The sequence below is a fragment of the Perna viridis genome, chromosome 13, assembly GCF_037379345.1.
Source record: "Perna viridis isolate PV_CMFRI_1.1 ecotype Kerala chromosome 13, ASM3737934v1, whole genome shotgun sequence".
Taxonomy (NCBI): Eukaryota; Metazoa; Mollusca; class Bivalvia; order Mytilida; family Mytilidae; genus Perna; species Perna viridis.
Genome location: NC_142457.1, coordinates 17,512,018 through 17,528,881, shown reverse-complemented (window position 1 = coordinate 17,528,881; position 16,864 = coordinate 17,512,018). Strand labels below are relative to the sequence as shown.

The 16,864-nt window shown below is 36.0% G+C and overlaps 1 protein-coding gene and 1 long non-coding RNA gene across 3 annotated transcripts; both read left to right on the top strand.

The window, feature by feature from the left end:
• Positions 1-34: 34 nt before the first annotated feature.
• On the top strand, positions 35-15,866 carry LOC148599789 (uncharacterized). Of its 2 annotated transcripts, XM_088557842.1 has the most exons (6): positions 35-360; positions 3,240-3,363; positions 10,867-10,984; positions 12,949-13,088; positions 14,893-15,033; positions 15,492-15,866. In XM_088557842.1, coding segments are annotated over exons 1-6 (723 nt in total). In that variant the 5' UTR covers positions 35-161; the 3' UTR covers positions 15,493-15,866. The 2 variants fall into 2 exon arrangements, with proteins under 2 accessions (XP_088413968.1, XP_088413967.1); XM_088557841.1 differs by having other exon boundaries at positions 14,893-15,866.
• LOC148599790 (uncharacterized) lies at positions 4,093-8,664 on the top strand. The gene is made up of 3 exons (XR_015917823.1): positions 4,093-5,361; positions 5,815-5,883; positions 7,397-8,664. It is a non-coding gene; the product is annotated as an uncharacterized LOC148599790 (long non-coding RNA).
• Positions 15,867-16,864: the final 998 nt, after the last annotated feature.

The following is a 16,864-nucleotide window of genomic DNA, read 5'->3' as shown; positions in this document are numbered from 1 at the left end:
CGCAAAAAAAATCGAATACTATGACGTCGCATAAACAACACATTTAAATAGGACAATGCATCGGTCTTCAGGTAGCTGATATAGCAAAGGAACGCAAATACGTGTTTCTGTGTGATAATGGACTGAATAGCCGACTTATGGATTGACCACTTGGAACAAGCATGTTCTATATTTCATCAGTGTTAGCAGTCACTCTGAATGTACTCCTTGTTTCTATGCATGCGTGTCCTGAAGCAAAATGTCAAGTCTTGTGGACGCCTGTCGATTACCCGAATCCAAGGAGCCAAAGCGGCCTTTGTGGAAGAGGTTGCAATTCAACATATGTATGCGATCCTTGCTCCATAATTGGGAAACATGAAGGTACATAAAATTATATACGTAGTGTAAAATATGTTCACGTACAGTGTTCTGTCGAGGGAGGGTGCAGGTTTGGCACCCCTCCTTGTTATTAGATAATTTATCACTTTTATGTGTAAAATTGACATAAAATGTTAAATTATGTCCTATCACTGCCCTTTTGCAGAGGAACCCCGGCTGGCACCCCTCCTGTTTCAAAGTGTTTGGATCCGCCCCTGCCTTATTCCTAATGGTTAGTATGGCCATGCACTTTTCACCAGTTGAGATACATTTCCATTGTCTTGCAAGATTAACTTCTTTATCTAGCTAACTAGATATGCTACAGGCTATGTGACAATCATATTGTCTTTTCCATTATACTTTTCTGTAACAGATTTCTCGACTACTATTGGTATGATTGGAGGGAATGCTATTAGTTAATTGATATATTGCATAGTGACTTGTTCCGTGACTCCCTTTTCCCTCGTTTTTCGGCCCCGTGCAGGTCCGGGTGTTAAAAGAATAGGCCTGCAGCAGCGCTAAGCTTGTCGTATAAGGCGACTAAATAGTGCTCTGAAACCTAGCCGGGGGCTAGGCGCTCTGCCCACAGAGCAAGTGGGATGTGTGCCCCAGGTAGTGGAATGGGGTACCCCTGGTGTGTTACATGCTGGGGTTGTCAGGCTATAATACGGAAAACCTGACCGCAAACCATAGTGGTGCACCGTGTTGGGAAAGCTGCCACGTTCTTTGCAAGTTAAAGAACCCTGCTGTGGTATTCGATAGAAGTAGGAACCTTTGCGCTCCGCCACAGGAGGCTAAATTGCCCGACCTTACCCATGCCCCCTTTTTCCAGTGGCAATCAAAATTTGTCGACCCTATTATCCTTGTGACCCATCCTTTTTTTTCATTGCATGTTCATTTTATCATCCATTTCATGTTCATTGTCTGAATATAGCTGAAATATTGCTGCTCGGACGTTAAACCCCAACAAACAAACAAAACCTCGTTTTTCGATTATCTAGTACCCATTTGCTGTACGACTTAATAATTTTAAGGCGATGCATAATGGGAGTATTTTTATAACGGCTTTCTCTAGGTGTCTATTGGAGAGACAGCGCTTATACATGTTTATACATACAGCTACATGTACATGTATGTACAATGTCTACAACATTCACTGTAATATTGTTCTGGTTAATCAACAGGATCACCCCTTTTGTATTGTCTTGTATAAAATTAGTATATAGCTTTCGGTCCATTCTTACGGCATCATTTTTTTACCATAGTAAAGGTCTTTCGAGGATTCAAGTAAGACAACGGGATATTTTCAGGATCCAGTTTCATAAAGATAGAAGGTCAGACTGGTAATTTTGTCCTTAATTCTTTTTGAATACATGTACTTCCAGTTAGTCCCGCTGATTGGTTGATATTTGGCTTGATTTGTGGAAAAACTCAATTTGAATGTGTTAACCTCTAGGAAACACGTGTGTCCGTACCGGTCTGTAACCTCACTTGAGAATTTGTTTTAATGTAACATACATGCACATTTATGTACATGTAGATGTAAATTTTACGTGTAAAAATCTTATATAATACCCCCAATTACAGTGTGGGTAGTATATTGGAATCACTGTGTCCGTCCGTCAATTCGTCCGTGCGAAATTTGTCGGAATTATTTCAGCTCTCAATGAATTTATTGATTTCAAATGTGATTTATGTGTGGCTTTGTATCGACGGAGCTATAATTTCAGTTAAATTGCAGTCCCATGTCAACTTTTGAATGTATACCTACATTTGTAGTACCCCAACGTTTGTGTGTGTATGTGCATTGCTATGCTGGTACACAGGTACGCAAACGAATCAGCGTTGTATCAAATGCTAATGATAGAAATCATGAAAGCATGACAAGGTGGTACAGTACGGTTACATGTACAAAGAGTAATCAAGGGAACCAAGGTTATAGCGGTAATCAAAAGAATGTAACCCAGGGACAAAGACCAGACATGGAAAACAGACATATACAACAAAGACCATTAAGTAACTAAAATCATACATACAAAGTAACAAAAGTAAATGAGCAACTCGGACTCCACTAAAAACTGGGCGCATGGACCAGGTGCACCGGTATGGTAAGCGTCCTCTGCTTTTCTAGAAACACCCGCCAGATGTAGGTCATTTCTGAAAATTTGGTCTTAATTGGTTGAAATAAAGCTGTCTTGAGACAGCCCGCACAGAAATTTCTAGTGTTTTGTCATAGAAATGTGCATATTTTTGAAATTTTTGGGATGTGGAGATTCAAGTCATATATAAGTAATTTAGTGATTATTGTTATAAAATCCAGTAGCCATGGTAACATACTGCCCAAATTTTAATGAGTTTTAGTACAAATCAGGGATGCCGTTCCAAAACTAACAGCCAAATACTATGTTTTATAAAATATCAGGTACTTAGACACTACCACAGGATGAAAGTATGCATGGAGTAGGTGGAAAAAGGGTAAAAATAATAAGACCCTTTTCGAATTATAGAACGAAACATTCGTGCGAAATTAGGTATTTTGAAAATCAGCTATCTGATGCTGAGGAGAGAACCTAACACGACAGAGGACTGAAACGTCCCGGATACCATAATTTCTTCATTTAAATTACAACTGTTTGCCATAACAGATATTACATCTGTCTATGTATACATGTAAATGCTTAACTACATTTAAACAATATATCCACCAAATTTCAACTTTTAATTTGGTGTGCCAAACAGTGCGCCTTAATATAACTTTATAGTGAACCCTGAGGCTGTTGTGAATGGACCAATTTGAATTACGTCGCACCATCGTTGCGTACTCGTCAAATACGTCCTGACCAATCAGAAGTATCAATCATTCTACATTTTATCACCTGTAGCTGATGAAATAGACCAGATTGTTGCTGATGTGAAGCCTAAAGACAACATCTGTGGCGGAAAAGTTGACGAATATGTCATATCAGTGGCTTTTGTGAACAGGATAGATGTACTGTGGTTTACTGGGTAAGCATTCCCCCACTGGCAGTCTCAATTATATACGAATGTCTTCTATGAGGAGAGTGGAAGGAAAGGTACTTTTTCTTACATGTACATGTACATCTCACCCCCACCCCCATGGCACGAGGGCTAGCTCCCACTATCAAATATGCAGCCCCATTAGTATATAGCATGGTATAACACAATATACTAGTTGGGCTGCATATATTTGATATTGGGAGCAGTTTAAACTTCAACTACGTGGCACAAATTTTCTCCCATCATTGTGATTTTTTTTCTTTCAACCTAGATAAATAGCTACATATCCAGTCATGTTTGTTTGTTTTTGTTTTTATGGGGTGGGTGTCCTGAACCCTTTAGTCACGGAAAGGATTTATAATTAATGCAGTTTTATTGTAATATGATACATGTGATAACTGAGTTCATACATGTACTTCAAATTATCAGACTCGGAGCTTCTTGGTCTGCAGAGTTTTTTTTTCCATGTTTTTGACATGTTCTGTTTTGATGTGCTGGTATCTCGGGAGTTTGTTTCCGAAGTTTTTGTCTAATGCGAAGTTACTTGGAACAATTAGTACCGGTAGTTCCTTTTACGCCATATTGCAACGTCTTTTTGTGGATAATAGTAAATCAGATTTTTTATTTTGATTTTACTATTATCACAGTGTACTGTACATGTAGGAACGGAAGTGTACATTTTTTCCGTATCTCGCACAAAGTTGTTTACAACATGTATATCTCGTACAGTTATGTCAGTTTCGTGTAGATACTTTCGAAGAAATCACAAAACCGAAATTCATTCTGGATTCGTGTACGCTTCAAAAATACTAAACTGACATGACAAATTTGTGCGACATACAGCAAAACTGCATGTACACTTCCGTTCCTACACTGTAAATGTCGGAGTACCCAAAGGTTAGTACAGGGACGAAGGAGATACATACCTCTGTTTCGGAGATTGATTTGAGCCAGCACTCCACAGTTTAGTTTAGTTTCGCACTTTTGGCTAGGATGAGAAATGACATAAATGGAAACCAGTGGTTGCTATAGTGATTAAAAATGAAGAATCTATTGTTGATAAAACATTTTCTGAAAAAGGAGACTTTTCAAAGTATTTTGCAATGTTTTGTATATTTTCAATGTCGAAGGGGCTTTTTTCAGTGACAATTTGACTTCATTGTGAAAGTGAAAGTAAGTCAATTTTTTACCATGCTAAATTTAATAAGTGGATTACAAAGTGAAATAGCTCAAAATCTGACCGGCGATACCTATATGAGAAGGGGTTTTCGAAGGAAAAAGTTTGGACAGTTTCAGGGCATGAAATAAAAATTTAAGATATTTTGCGGGAAATTTGATATTTTTAAACCTGATTTTATGAACTTTTTTGCAAATTTTTGCATGCTTTTCTATGGTAAACCTATTTGCTGTAGGTTATGTTTTTCCAGAATATTTTCACTGCACCCTGAAGGCCTTGCTTTGAGCTATTTCTAGATATATATAGATTTACAGATGCTTGACAATTTTTTAAAGTAATAAATGTTACAAAGCATCAGATTACAAGACAAAAATTAGGCAGTTCTACAATACTGTGGAGTGCAGGCTGAATGTAAATCTTCGACGTAACAATTACTTCCTTCATCCAATGCTTTGGAGCGTTATCGAAGTCGACGTAACGAACCGGCATCATAGTAACGTCGCTGCCTTTCAACGAGGACCTCTTCGAAGATTGGTGCACTTTTTGTGGAAGCTGGCTGTTGCACGGCATGCTTCAATAGGGATATTTGGAAAATATCACCAGAGCTTATCTGTGATGTTCCGATAACATGTCCAGATCGACGATTGTCAGAGGAAATAATAAAAGAATTAAAAACTTGTGGGATTATCACAACCCAGGCAACAGAAGCCAGTGGCGGAATATCTTTTTGATGTTTTATCAGATTGGATTGTCATGGTAAAAAAAAAAAACACGACGCCTACCAGCACTCCTGGTATCAGGACCTTCAGGCAAGTGCATTTGTGAATGCGTTTGAAAAGGAAACAAATTTATATTTCAGCATACATGTATATTTTTATCAATTCATTAAGCAATTTAACATCAAAATGGTCTTGATGTCTTACATACCCTGTACATGTACATACATGTACATATTCAAACGCAAATATATATCAAGTCCGAACAAATTATTTCAATCTCTCATACAGAGTTATCGATCCTAGGCAGTTCTCCATATTGATGTAAGAGGGAGAGTAATTGTTTTAGAAATTATATAAATTTGCATGACTTGATATTTTAGATATTATAATAAGTTTGCATGATTTTGAACTCAGTTCCTTTGTACAAATTTACTTTTGATCATTTTTGCAAATAGAATTTCTGTTATTTTAACGGCGTTAGCTTCTAATTCCATTTCAACTGTAGTGTGTTGTTAATGTTTGTCTTTTTAATCCACAAAACAGGTGTAAACAAGAGTAGAGAAAAACAGAAGATGGCTCATATTAAACGCCAAGAAAATCGCGATAAAAAAGGTGTGTTTAGTTGTAAACTTGTTCAAGAAAAAGTATTTTTTGAAGATTCTAGACATATATGTGCTCCGGAAAAAAAACTATATTTTGTTCGTAGGATACCAGTGTTCGTGGATTTTATGGTGCAGTCAAACCAGGGGCGGATTCAGACACTTTGAGGGGTACCATCCGGGGTTACTCAGAAAAAGGGAGGTGCTAGGACTTTATTTGCCATTTTTGTCAATTTTACACATTTAAAATTTTTTTTCAATAAATAATACCCTACCATTACTGACTCGTTGTTTCTTAAAAAAGACGGTATACATACATATAAATATGTACATGTAGTTCTAGGTTAAGATTCCTCATACTTTGTAAAAAAAATAATTTCAAATCATCTTCCAAATATACCGAAGAAGATGTGTTCAAAATGCTCGATTTTATGATTGACAATATATCTTTCCAGTGTGGTGTACGCGTTTTTAACAAACGGTAGGCATTCCAGTGAGAACAAATTGTGCTCGTCTACTTGCTGACCTATTCCTTCTGTCATATGGGGCTATCTTTATAGCAGATCTGATCCAAGAGAAGGAACATCGTTACGGCAGATCCTTTAATTTCAGTTTCGTAACTATGCAGACTTTTTGTATCGCCCAATACTTCTTCCAACTAGGCCTTTGGAGCAGTGTTACATGTATATTGCTACAAGATTGAAGTCATCACTACAGAAGTCTTATGGTCGTCATAACGAAGTAATGAATTGTTACGGTGCACCATGAAAACTGATTTTTTTCAACGTATCATAGTTGTTTTCCTTTCCTCTTTCGTCTCGGCGGGTGTTTCTAGAAAAGCAGAGGACGCTTAACCTATCAGTGCACCTGGTCCACGCTCCCAGTTTTTAGTGGAGTCCGAGTTGCTCATTTAATTTTGTTACTTTGTATGTATTATTTTGGCAATTTTTATCTTTTTGTTGTGTGTGCTTGTTTTCCATGTCTGGTCTTTGTCACTGGATAACATTCTTTAGATTTCCACTATAACATTGGTTCGGATCTCTTGATTATTTCTTCCGTCCATCATTCCGTCAAACCATCCGCCCGCCCCGAACTTCGTCTCAATTATCACAGTTCCAAATGACAGGATGGAATGAATTCAAATTTGATGTGTGGCATTGTAAAATTATAAAGGGCGTGTGTTGTAATCGATTTTAGGTACTTTCCGATATAAACTTCCTGTACAATTGGGAGAATACCTGGCACGACAGCACAGGCAACCTACAACCTTGCAGCAACATTTCGACAAACCACGACTATTGATACCCACGAATAATAAAACATTCACAGTAGTTAACAAAGGAAATTTTGTATTTCAATTTCAATTTTTAGCAGTATAAGTTCATGTCAGATGATGATGAATGTCGTTATTTTTTTTTCTTCTTCATCATCTACATTTACAAATACACGTGTTAAGGGTCCTCTCATTTTATTATTTTATTATTTATCGTTTCTAACTATTGCCTATTTTGTTCTCTGAATTCCAGCCAAAGCCGGCAAGGACTTCGAATCCAAATGAGCGGCAGTTCTCGAAAGGCGGGACTAGAAACTTCGAGAAAAAACAAACGAACAGAGGCAAAATTAGGAAAAAGCTCTCAAGCATGTTCCAAATAAACCGTACCAATTCGACATTTTCTCTTACAAAGTCTGTGTGAAAACAATACTTAATTCAGCAATAATTTTTAACGGAGTGTGGTCATTTGTCAAACCTCCGAACTCATTCAGTATATTGTACCTATACGTGCACAAGAAGACAATATGCATATGATCTCCATTGGTTAGAATCAAATTAAGAACATTTGAAGTTGCTTTCATGTGCAACAATTTGTGTACATTTCAGTAGTAAACTGGTCAGGGGCCAGCAACTAGAAGCTCTCTTTAGACTAAAGGTCTCAGTATCGTATTAATTTTCCATAGACATTTATAGTGAAGTGCATATTTTTAGGATTTTTTTTTCAAAAATATGTAAATTGATTCAATAAAACTTTCACTTATGTAGCATTTCTAAGGACATGTGAAAAAATAATTTCCCGTATAGAAAAAAGGGTGAGTCCACGAAGATCGGACAGAAAAGTAGTCTTGAACTATAAATAGCCATTTTCCCTACTTTCACTTTCGTTTTGCACTCATCAAACCAACGCTTTCAGTGGAACATTTTTATGTTATTATGTTAGATTTTCTTTTAAAACGTTCTTCATCTTACAGTGTAATGTTTTCTCTATTTTATAAGTCATTGTTCATATCTTTTGACAAAACATTAGTTTGTAAAGAGGCAAAAAGAAAATGTGCTATATTTTAATAGCATCCATGTTTTGGATATGCAATACGATACTGGTACATAAAGATCATCTTAGGTGCAACCATTGAAAAAAAAACGCTCAAAAGATCAAGTCTAGCATTTGCCCGCGGATTCTAAAAAAATTATGAAACCAAAGACGGAAATTTCGGAAATCGTTATTAAGAAGAGGGTCTTATATCTGCTTCATAGGAGTACTGTAACTGAATTACGAGAGGTTAAAGAGTGGATTCTAGGTACGCGCTTAGAACTCGTGTACACCTCTCTTTAGACAATTTTAAAATAACCCTATATCCAAGACTTACGATAAGGTTTCTAGTTACTGGCTGGAGGCTCATATACATCATGTACATACCAATTTATATACATGTATTGATTGTGTTGATTGATTGATTGATATATTTTATTTGCACCAAAATGTAAAGTTCATATTCATCTAAATATATGTGATTGTTTGAATACTCTATTGTTTTGTGTGTGTGTGTGTGTGTGTGGAAATTCTTCCATAAATAAGAAGTATACCTACCTTTCAACACTACACTTCCCAATACATGCTCTCAGTTATTTAGTTGCATGATTTATAGCTCAGGTGCCACGAAATTAAAAAAACTTGAGTTTGAGAATATTCTTAATGTCCATGTCGTTGATGTTACAAAGAGTTGAGAATTTTACCAGACAAGTTTTTTTTTTCAAGTTTAAAGTTGTGAAGCTGTATCATAGTAACTTTAGGTACTTATTTATAAAACGTGTTATAAATGTATAGCAAGCTACAAATGTAGCTATTTATCCTGCAATGAGGTTGTTTGTTAAACGAATAAAGGTATGCGGTTATTTTTTGCTGTATTCGTACATTAGCGGGTTATCGACTTTCTGGCTCCTCACATTCACGTGATCGGCGGAACTACTTTTTTCTGGTATGCATAAATTAATCATGGCCGCCACCATAGATACGATATAAACACATTGCGATTGCGTATCTGGTTAATCTTTTTTTCGCTGTTTTGTTTCGTTTTCATTTTTTTTCAACTGAATGAAATAAAAGATTTTATGTAAATCAAATAATGATTTTGTTTGTATTTTTTGTCACCGTCATATATATGGCAAATCCAAAATCTCGTTCAGATTTGATCCATTATCAGTTTGCAGACGACTTTCCCTGTCATTTCAGTCACGTCGGACTCGGAGCCAGAGTGTCCGTCACAATTTAACATAAACTGGTCCCCACTTAAAGAAATTGAAGCATTACAATATGATAAAACTCTAGAAGAGACAAATGACCAGGAAACTGTAATGTTATTGGATTTATTACTGCCTAAACCCCAAGATAATGAATCTGAGGAACACTTCATTATAGATCTGTCCATACAACGGCCCCCTCTTTTTCAAAAATTTCAAACAAATATTTCAAATCCCAAAGAAACTAGTGTACAAATTTCACCCCTGAAATCTACTGCCATATACGAAACAGAAACAAGACAAGTCAGCTTCCACCTTCTCCGCGAAATTCAAAACCTCAATGTTCTTAAAATCGACTTTACAACATTTAAAATATTTGTATTTATTGTTCATTTTACTTATTTGTCTCTTGGGATTAAATAAATTTTGATACATTGCTTATTTTCGTCAAATAGCTTTGGCGGATTATATGGTGCGGATTAAATTTCAATGTTTACTGAGTCATGCGCCATGCGTATTAATGTTTTTCTTCCGGTTTAACGATCGGGTCTCCTCAGGGGATATGCGTTTTAAAATTTTATTTTAAAAATGTACACGCACAAATCTATTAATATAACAGGATAAAAACAATATAGGTACATTGTCGAAAATTATTGAAGATATGTGATGAGGCGACAGAACTGGTAGGAAATGCGAGGCTCCGCCGAGCTATTTCTCCCGTTCCAAGCCGAATACACATATCTTCAATTATTTTCGACAATGTACCTATATTGTTTATATAACTTGTAATATCAACAGTATGATGTACATGTATATATGTACCTGTACCTGTGTACTATGTACCTGTGTAAAATGATGTTTTGAGGCAAACTGCAGCCTGCCTTGTGGTATGATGATTTCCTCGTCGTTCATCGAAGACCAATGGGTAGTCTTGGGCTGAGATTTTCAACCGATGGGGTTGTTGTCTCTTTGACATATACGCTATACCTACATGTAAACCATCCGTTATATGCTAATATTGTTGCAATGCATATGTATATCACATTAAGAATAAAACTCAACTGATACCAATCGGCTGCCGTACAAATTCATTTGACTGTGATTTTTGTAGAAGATCCAGGCCTGAACTTTGTGTTACATTTATAAAATATGCTACAATATCATAGATATCCATACATACATGTATATATATACTTTACATAGAGTTCTATATGAAATGCTTGTCTGTCGTTATCTTGCCCACCCGCTAACCCTAGTTTTGTTTTCTTAACATTGATATGCTTTTCTTTGCCAACAGAATCCTCTAAACAGTGACACGAATTAAATAAACAAGAATACAGCATAATAATCTACATAATATAGTACGTATTTAATTTATATGTATTTACATGTAGCTAGTCCGTTTCCGGAAGTTGATATCAAATTAAACACTCGTATTATACACTATGTTGTGGATTATTGTAATATGTACTTTGTATATTACAGGTTTGGGAAAGGATACGTTCCAGAATTCGCCGCTAATTTGCGGAAAAGGGGCTGGAATTTCGGTACAGGAAATTGTGGGAATGATGTTATTATTGTCCTGTCCCGTTACGATATGGAGGTCAGTTTGTATATAGATCGTGTGTATCACACAAACTTTATGTGGCATCCGCCAAAACAAAGTCCCAACTGAAGGACAGTCAAGTGTATACATATTTTTTTTTAATAATTTACCGTATAGTAATGAAAATTGTTTTTGGCCTCTATCAATTTGATAGTAGTTTCTTTGCATATACATGTATCTCCAAAACCATTAGATTTAGCCAAATAAGGACAAAATAAAAGTGTTCAGCACGATGAGATCTATCCGTGGCCATTTTTTTGTTTTAATCTGATACGCCATGTTGGAGTTATTTCCCTTTTTCGACGTTTTTCTTTTTTTTTTTTGCTAATTTTTATTGACAAAATAAAAGTGTTCAGCAGATGAGATCTAACCGTGGCCAAGTTTTTGTTTTAATCTGAAAAGAAATGTTTGAGTTATTTCCCTTTTTCGTCGTCTTTTTGCTATTTTTTTATACTATTTTTTTTTCAAAAATCTTCTCCTCTGACACTACCTGAGCAATTGGACCAAATTTGGTATGAATGTTCCTTAAGTTTTTTTTTCTTAGGACCAATGTAGGGATTTTTGATCTATTGAAAAACATGGCCGCTGTTACTAAAATAGAACAAAGGGGTCAGTCAGCAGTTTTTCTCATATATCTCCAAAACCGTTAAATTAAGCCAAATTATTTTTATTGCTGAAATGACCCTCATTATTAGGCCTACATAAGACTCCGGGGATCAAAGTTGCCAAAGGACACCTTGTAAGAGTTATTGCCATTGAAAGGTGAAAACTTGTTTACTTTTTTTTTATTTTTATTTTTATTTTTATTTTTATATATTTATTTATTTTTTTTGGTTTTCGGCCAATATCTTAAGTACTATGATATATAAAATGTAACTTTCCATTGCTGAAATGATCCTTTTGATAAGGCCTACGAAAGTTTGCGGGGATCAAATTCGTCGGATGACTCCTTGTTAGAATCATTGCTCTTGAAAGCCAAAAAATGTTTTAGCCGTTTTCAACCAATATTTTGAAAACTATAATAAATAGAATGAACCTTTTAATTGATGAAATGAACCTTATAACAAGTCCTACCAAAGTCCTCATTGAGTCAAAATTGTCAGAATGCTTCTTTTTAAAGTTATTGCCCTTGAAAGTCCAACAATTAACTAGGTGAGTGATTCATGCTCCTGTGAGCCTCTTGGTTTTCCTTTTTTTCGTTTTTTTTCTTTTGTTTTGCCATAATGTCAACCCGCGACTTCCATATAACCTAATTAAAGAGCCATCGCTCCGCGGGGTGATATGTGTCGAGTGTTGAATCGGCATGTGATGCAGATTAAAACATGTCATGTTTATTTTATCGTATGTTTTACTAACTATACTTCAAACTATGTAGGAGTGTGATATTGGGTATGCGATATACATAGGTCTAGGGTGCGCTATAAGGTATGCGATATACATATAGGTCGAGGGTGCGACATTGGTCTAGGCTGTGATATTGGGTATGCGACATAGGTCTAGGGTGCGGTATTGGGTATGCGATATAGGGCATGCGATATATATTTAGGGTGTGGTATAGGGTTTACACTCTTATAGTATTACGAGAAAAGATATGGTGTATATGTCAAATTCAATTGAAATAGACAATAACCCCACCGGGATATATATTTATGCATATACAAAAAACTTCTTTTAATCAAAATACATAATACAAACAGGGGCGGATCCAGGATTTGAATTTATTGGGGGCGTTAATTGAATTATATGCCATGCAAAGCACGGCAAAAAATATTATGGGGTGAAACTTGTGGTGAAAATATTTTTTCTTACCGATTTAAGGGGGGGCGTACGCCCAACATGCCAGTCCTTGGATCCGCGCCTGACAAATATATACATACATACAAATGTAGTTCACTCGTCTAGCAAATAAAACCACACGAAGAGTATAGCCTGTCTTACAGGATCTAATTGTTTTCTTGTAGGTTTACACTTTAGTTGGAGATGCCGCGAGCAAAATTATAAACTACGACTGTATTTCCTTTATATACGAGAAAACTGAAAGCAGTTATTTATCAAATGGCCAGGAAGGCGCTGCTATAAAGTACATGGTCGAACAATACAAGTAAGTATCTGACGACTGGAAATGCGCTGCATGGAAGCTAATGCTTAAAACAGTAAGTGTCGAACGTCCGGGAGGGAGCTTTCATAAGTTATTGGACAAAACATGAAAGTAAGTGCACACCAATTTTAAAGATTCATTTATAAAAGAAAAAAATACTTGATAGAGAACACAAAAATGTCCCTCACATATTTAAGAATGATTATCTCAAATCCCAAGTACGTAAAGCTTTTTTATAAGATCTTCCTGAAAAAAAAACTGTATAGACAAAACATGTGACAGTGTACTAACAAGTCTGTGGTATACATGTATATATACGAATTCAGCTACAACCAGTGAAAAAATTCCGGACCCAAGCGTTTAGTAAGGAATCTCAAATTGAGATTTTTCTTCTAATCCGTCCTGAACTGAAATTTCGACCAATCAAGTCGAGTGAAATTGAAAATTTATGAGAAAAGCAAGGGTTTGAAGAAAATTTCTCTTTTTAATGAATCACAGACCTGAGCCGCTTCACATTTCCCGCGGTTTTTTTAGCCACAAATTGTATTCTTTATTGGGTACCTTTACCAATGTAACTTAAGGAGGTAGACCTAGGGATAGGACACACGTTACTCTTTAAATCAACGATATGTTTGTATCATATTCAATTTCATCAAAGCCTTTCAATCTTTCCCATGAAACAGAATGAAATTAGTCCAAGTTACTTTGATGCTTACATGAGATGGTTGTAAAATGGTAAATACAAACTTTCCAAAGATTTGTAAGGATTGTGTCCTTTATCCTAGGTCTACTTCCTTAATATTCAATGAAAGGAGGTGGTGCTCGACGTTTTTTTTTTTTTTTTTTTTTTTTTGTTTGTTTCGTTTTGTTTTCCACTTAAAAGAAATTACTGTATATTTATTAAGACTTTAAAATTAATATTCACTACTTCCCCGCTAAGCACGCCGTATTACTTTATGGGATAGAATTGCAACTGGTTGGTTCGGAATCAAAATAGAGTATTCGAGCTGGATGACATTCCTACCCTTGTTTCTCTGAGATAACACAATAAAGATCCGGTGTCGGACTGTCTGTAGGTAAATCGTTGTCGCCCTGATTTGCATGTGATTTCTGCCAAATGACGTTAAACTATAATAAAGAAATAATTCATGGAGGGGGTAGATTTGTACTCATTTTAACAAGGGTACGGCATTTATATTCGATTATTTAACACCGAGCGATAGCGAGATGTTAAATGAGAATATAAATGCCAAACCCATGTTAAAGTGAGTACAAATCTACCCCCGGAATGAACTATTTCTGTTCTATTATGACAAATACGGTAATTTTTGTGACAAAAATTTCCCTAGGCGTAGCCAAAATAACGGCTGTTCTGTTTAAACTTCCCCGTATGGAAGTTGGATTAATTAAGAAATAAACCAAATATCCAAGTAAACCATCTATTGAATAAGTATCAGTATCTGTATGGTATTAGATAACCTCTCAGCCGTTAAATCATCGCGTAAACGTTTTTACGTGAGTGTTTTGTCTCGAAATAACAACGAAAGGAAAGAGACAGTGCGCAGGTGCTGAAGGTGGGGTTGTATACCGACATACATGTATACTGTTTGACGATAAGAAGACGTCATATTAGAATCAATCAATTAATCTTTGTTATGCGTCGCGCATCAAGTTTCCCATGCATATACATGTATTAATAAATTTCGTATTTTGAGCAAATAGATACAATGTATCTATTGGGACGCGACTGTGAACTAACAATGAGTGTAAAAAACTATTTTCTTCTATTTTTTTTTATTTCTTTCAGACACGCCTTGATTACAGGGTCTTGTGCCGTGGAACCAAAGACTGACGCCGCCGACGTAGCAGTATGGACAATCATCGGTATTTTCATGTCTGTTGTCGGTACCTTACTTTTAATCGGCCTCTGTCTTGCTTTTCGCTCCTGGTAATTTTTTAAGATACGTCTTTTGATCGACACGTGCAAATTGAGAATGACCTGTTTCAGCTGGTTTGTAGCATCAAGATGAACAGTAGCAATGATGCTATTTTAGACAATACATGTACAATTAGCAGAAGCATCGATCAGAACAACTCAATTATACAATGTACATATAGTTACATGTATCCTCTTTGCTCCTATGCACTATGCGGGAAAACCTGTCGGAATACTTTTCTTATCTGGTTCTGGAACTACTAATCGCAAATCCTTGGCCAATCTCGTTGATTCCGAGCATTGCCGGGATTGGCGGAGGATGTACCTATTGCTAAAACTACATGTACAGTGAAACCAGTCTTAATGAACTATGAATTATACATGTAACAAAAAAAATGTTCAAACGATACAAGTACATTTTTATATACAATCCCTTTACGTAAATTGGAATGTGTTTTTTTTTCATTTAGATAAACTGAACACCTATCTATAAACCGAAAAATGTTAAAGTCCATAAGAGGTTCGGTTTAAACAGAACTGTACAAATCTATTGTCAACTGGACTGGGAGATTTTTTTTATATTTTGTTTCTTTGTTTAATGTATCATTATAGCGGATTTTGCAAACTAGTTCAAATAAATAAGTGACGCTACTGAGCCAGTTTTATAAGAACGATAAAAAAAAAGCAGTCACATAAATGCTAATACAGTAAAACATAATCCTCTTCTCTTTTCCGTTCCATCTGCAGGCACTATTGTTTAGATTTCATGTTTTTTTTCAGTTCTATTCTAGTAAAGAATGTATGATACTTAGAAAAAAGTTATGAAATAAAGATGACGATTTTTACACATACATGTACATAATGTACATCATTCCATACATCGTGTACTAAGTTACAGTCCTAGATTAATCCTACGAGGAGGAATGACCCGGCCAGCGAAAGCTACATTTTATATAGCCTAGCTGGCCGAGTGGTGTACTAAGTTACAGCCCTAGATTAATCCTACGAGGAGGAATCACCCGGCCAGCGAAAGCTATATTTTTATATAGCCTAGCTGGCCGAGTGGTCTAGGACGCTAGACTTAGTGCAGGCGGTGTTCCACGGAGGGAACGACAAAAATTTGCTTCGCAAATTTGACAGTTCTAACATCGTTGGGAATTTTTCAGACCCCACTATAAGTTTACGTTATCTTTTTATCAATTTGATCCGATGGAGCAGTGTAGTAAATAGAGTCGTCACATTCTGAGACGTTGTATATATATATATATATATATATATATATATATATATATATATATATAAGTCTAAGCTACATCCCAACTCTGGAATCAATGCGATGCAAATGTCGCTCCCTCGTCGGAATTCGAACCCTTCTCTTCTCTGACATCTTCACTAAGTCCAATGCTCTAGAACACTCGGCCAACTAGGCTATATAAAATAAAGCTTTCGTTAACCTAGTGATACTTCCTCGTAAGTTAAATCCAGAGCGCAAACATTAGCACATGAAGTAAATGAAAGAGACAACCGCTGATGGTATCGGGTAAGACAGCGGTATGTATGTACAAAATGCAGCCACACCAAATATATAAAATATACACTGTAAGAAGACTAATAAAATTCGACCCCTTCCCTTCTTGGATATCTGTGGCAACACCGCCTGCAATAGTATATAAAGTCTAAAGGAAGCAGCTACAACTGTACCAACCAGCAAACTTTATGGGTATCGGATCGTCGAGTCACGGCGATACAGCATAAATAAATATAAATCTAGAGGATTTCTACAAAGTTACCGATAAAAATGTTAATACACTATACGAAAACATATAATGAGCAAAGTCTTTGG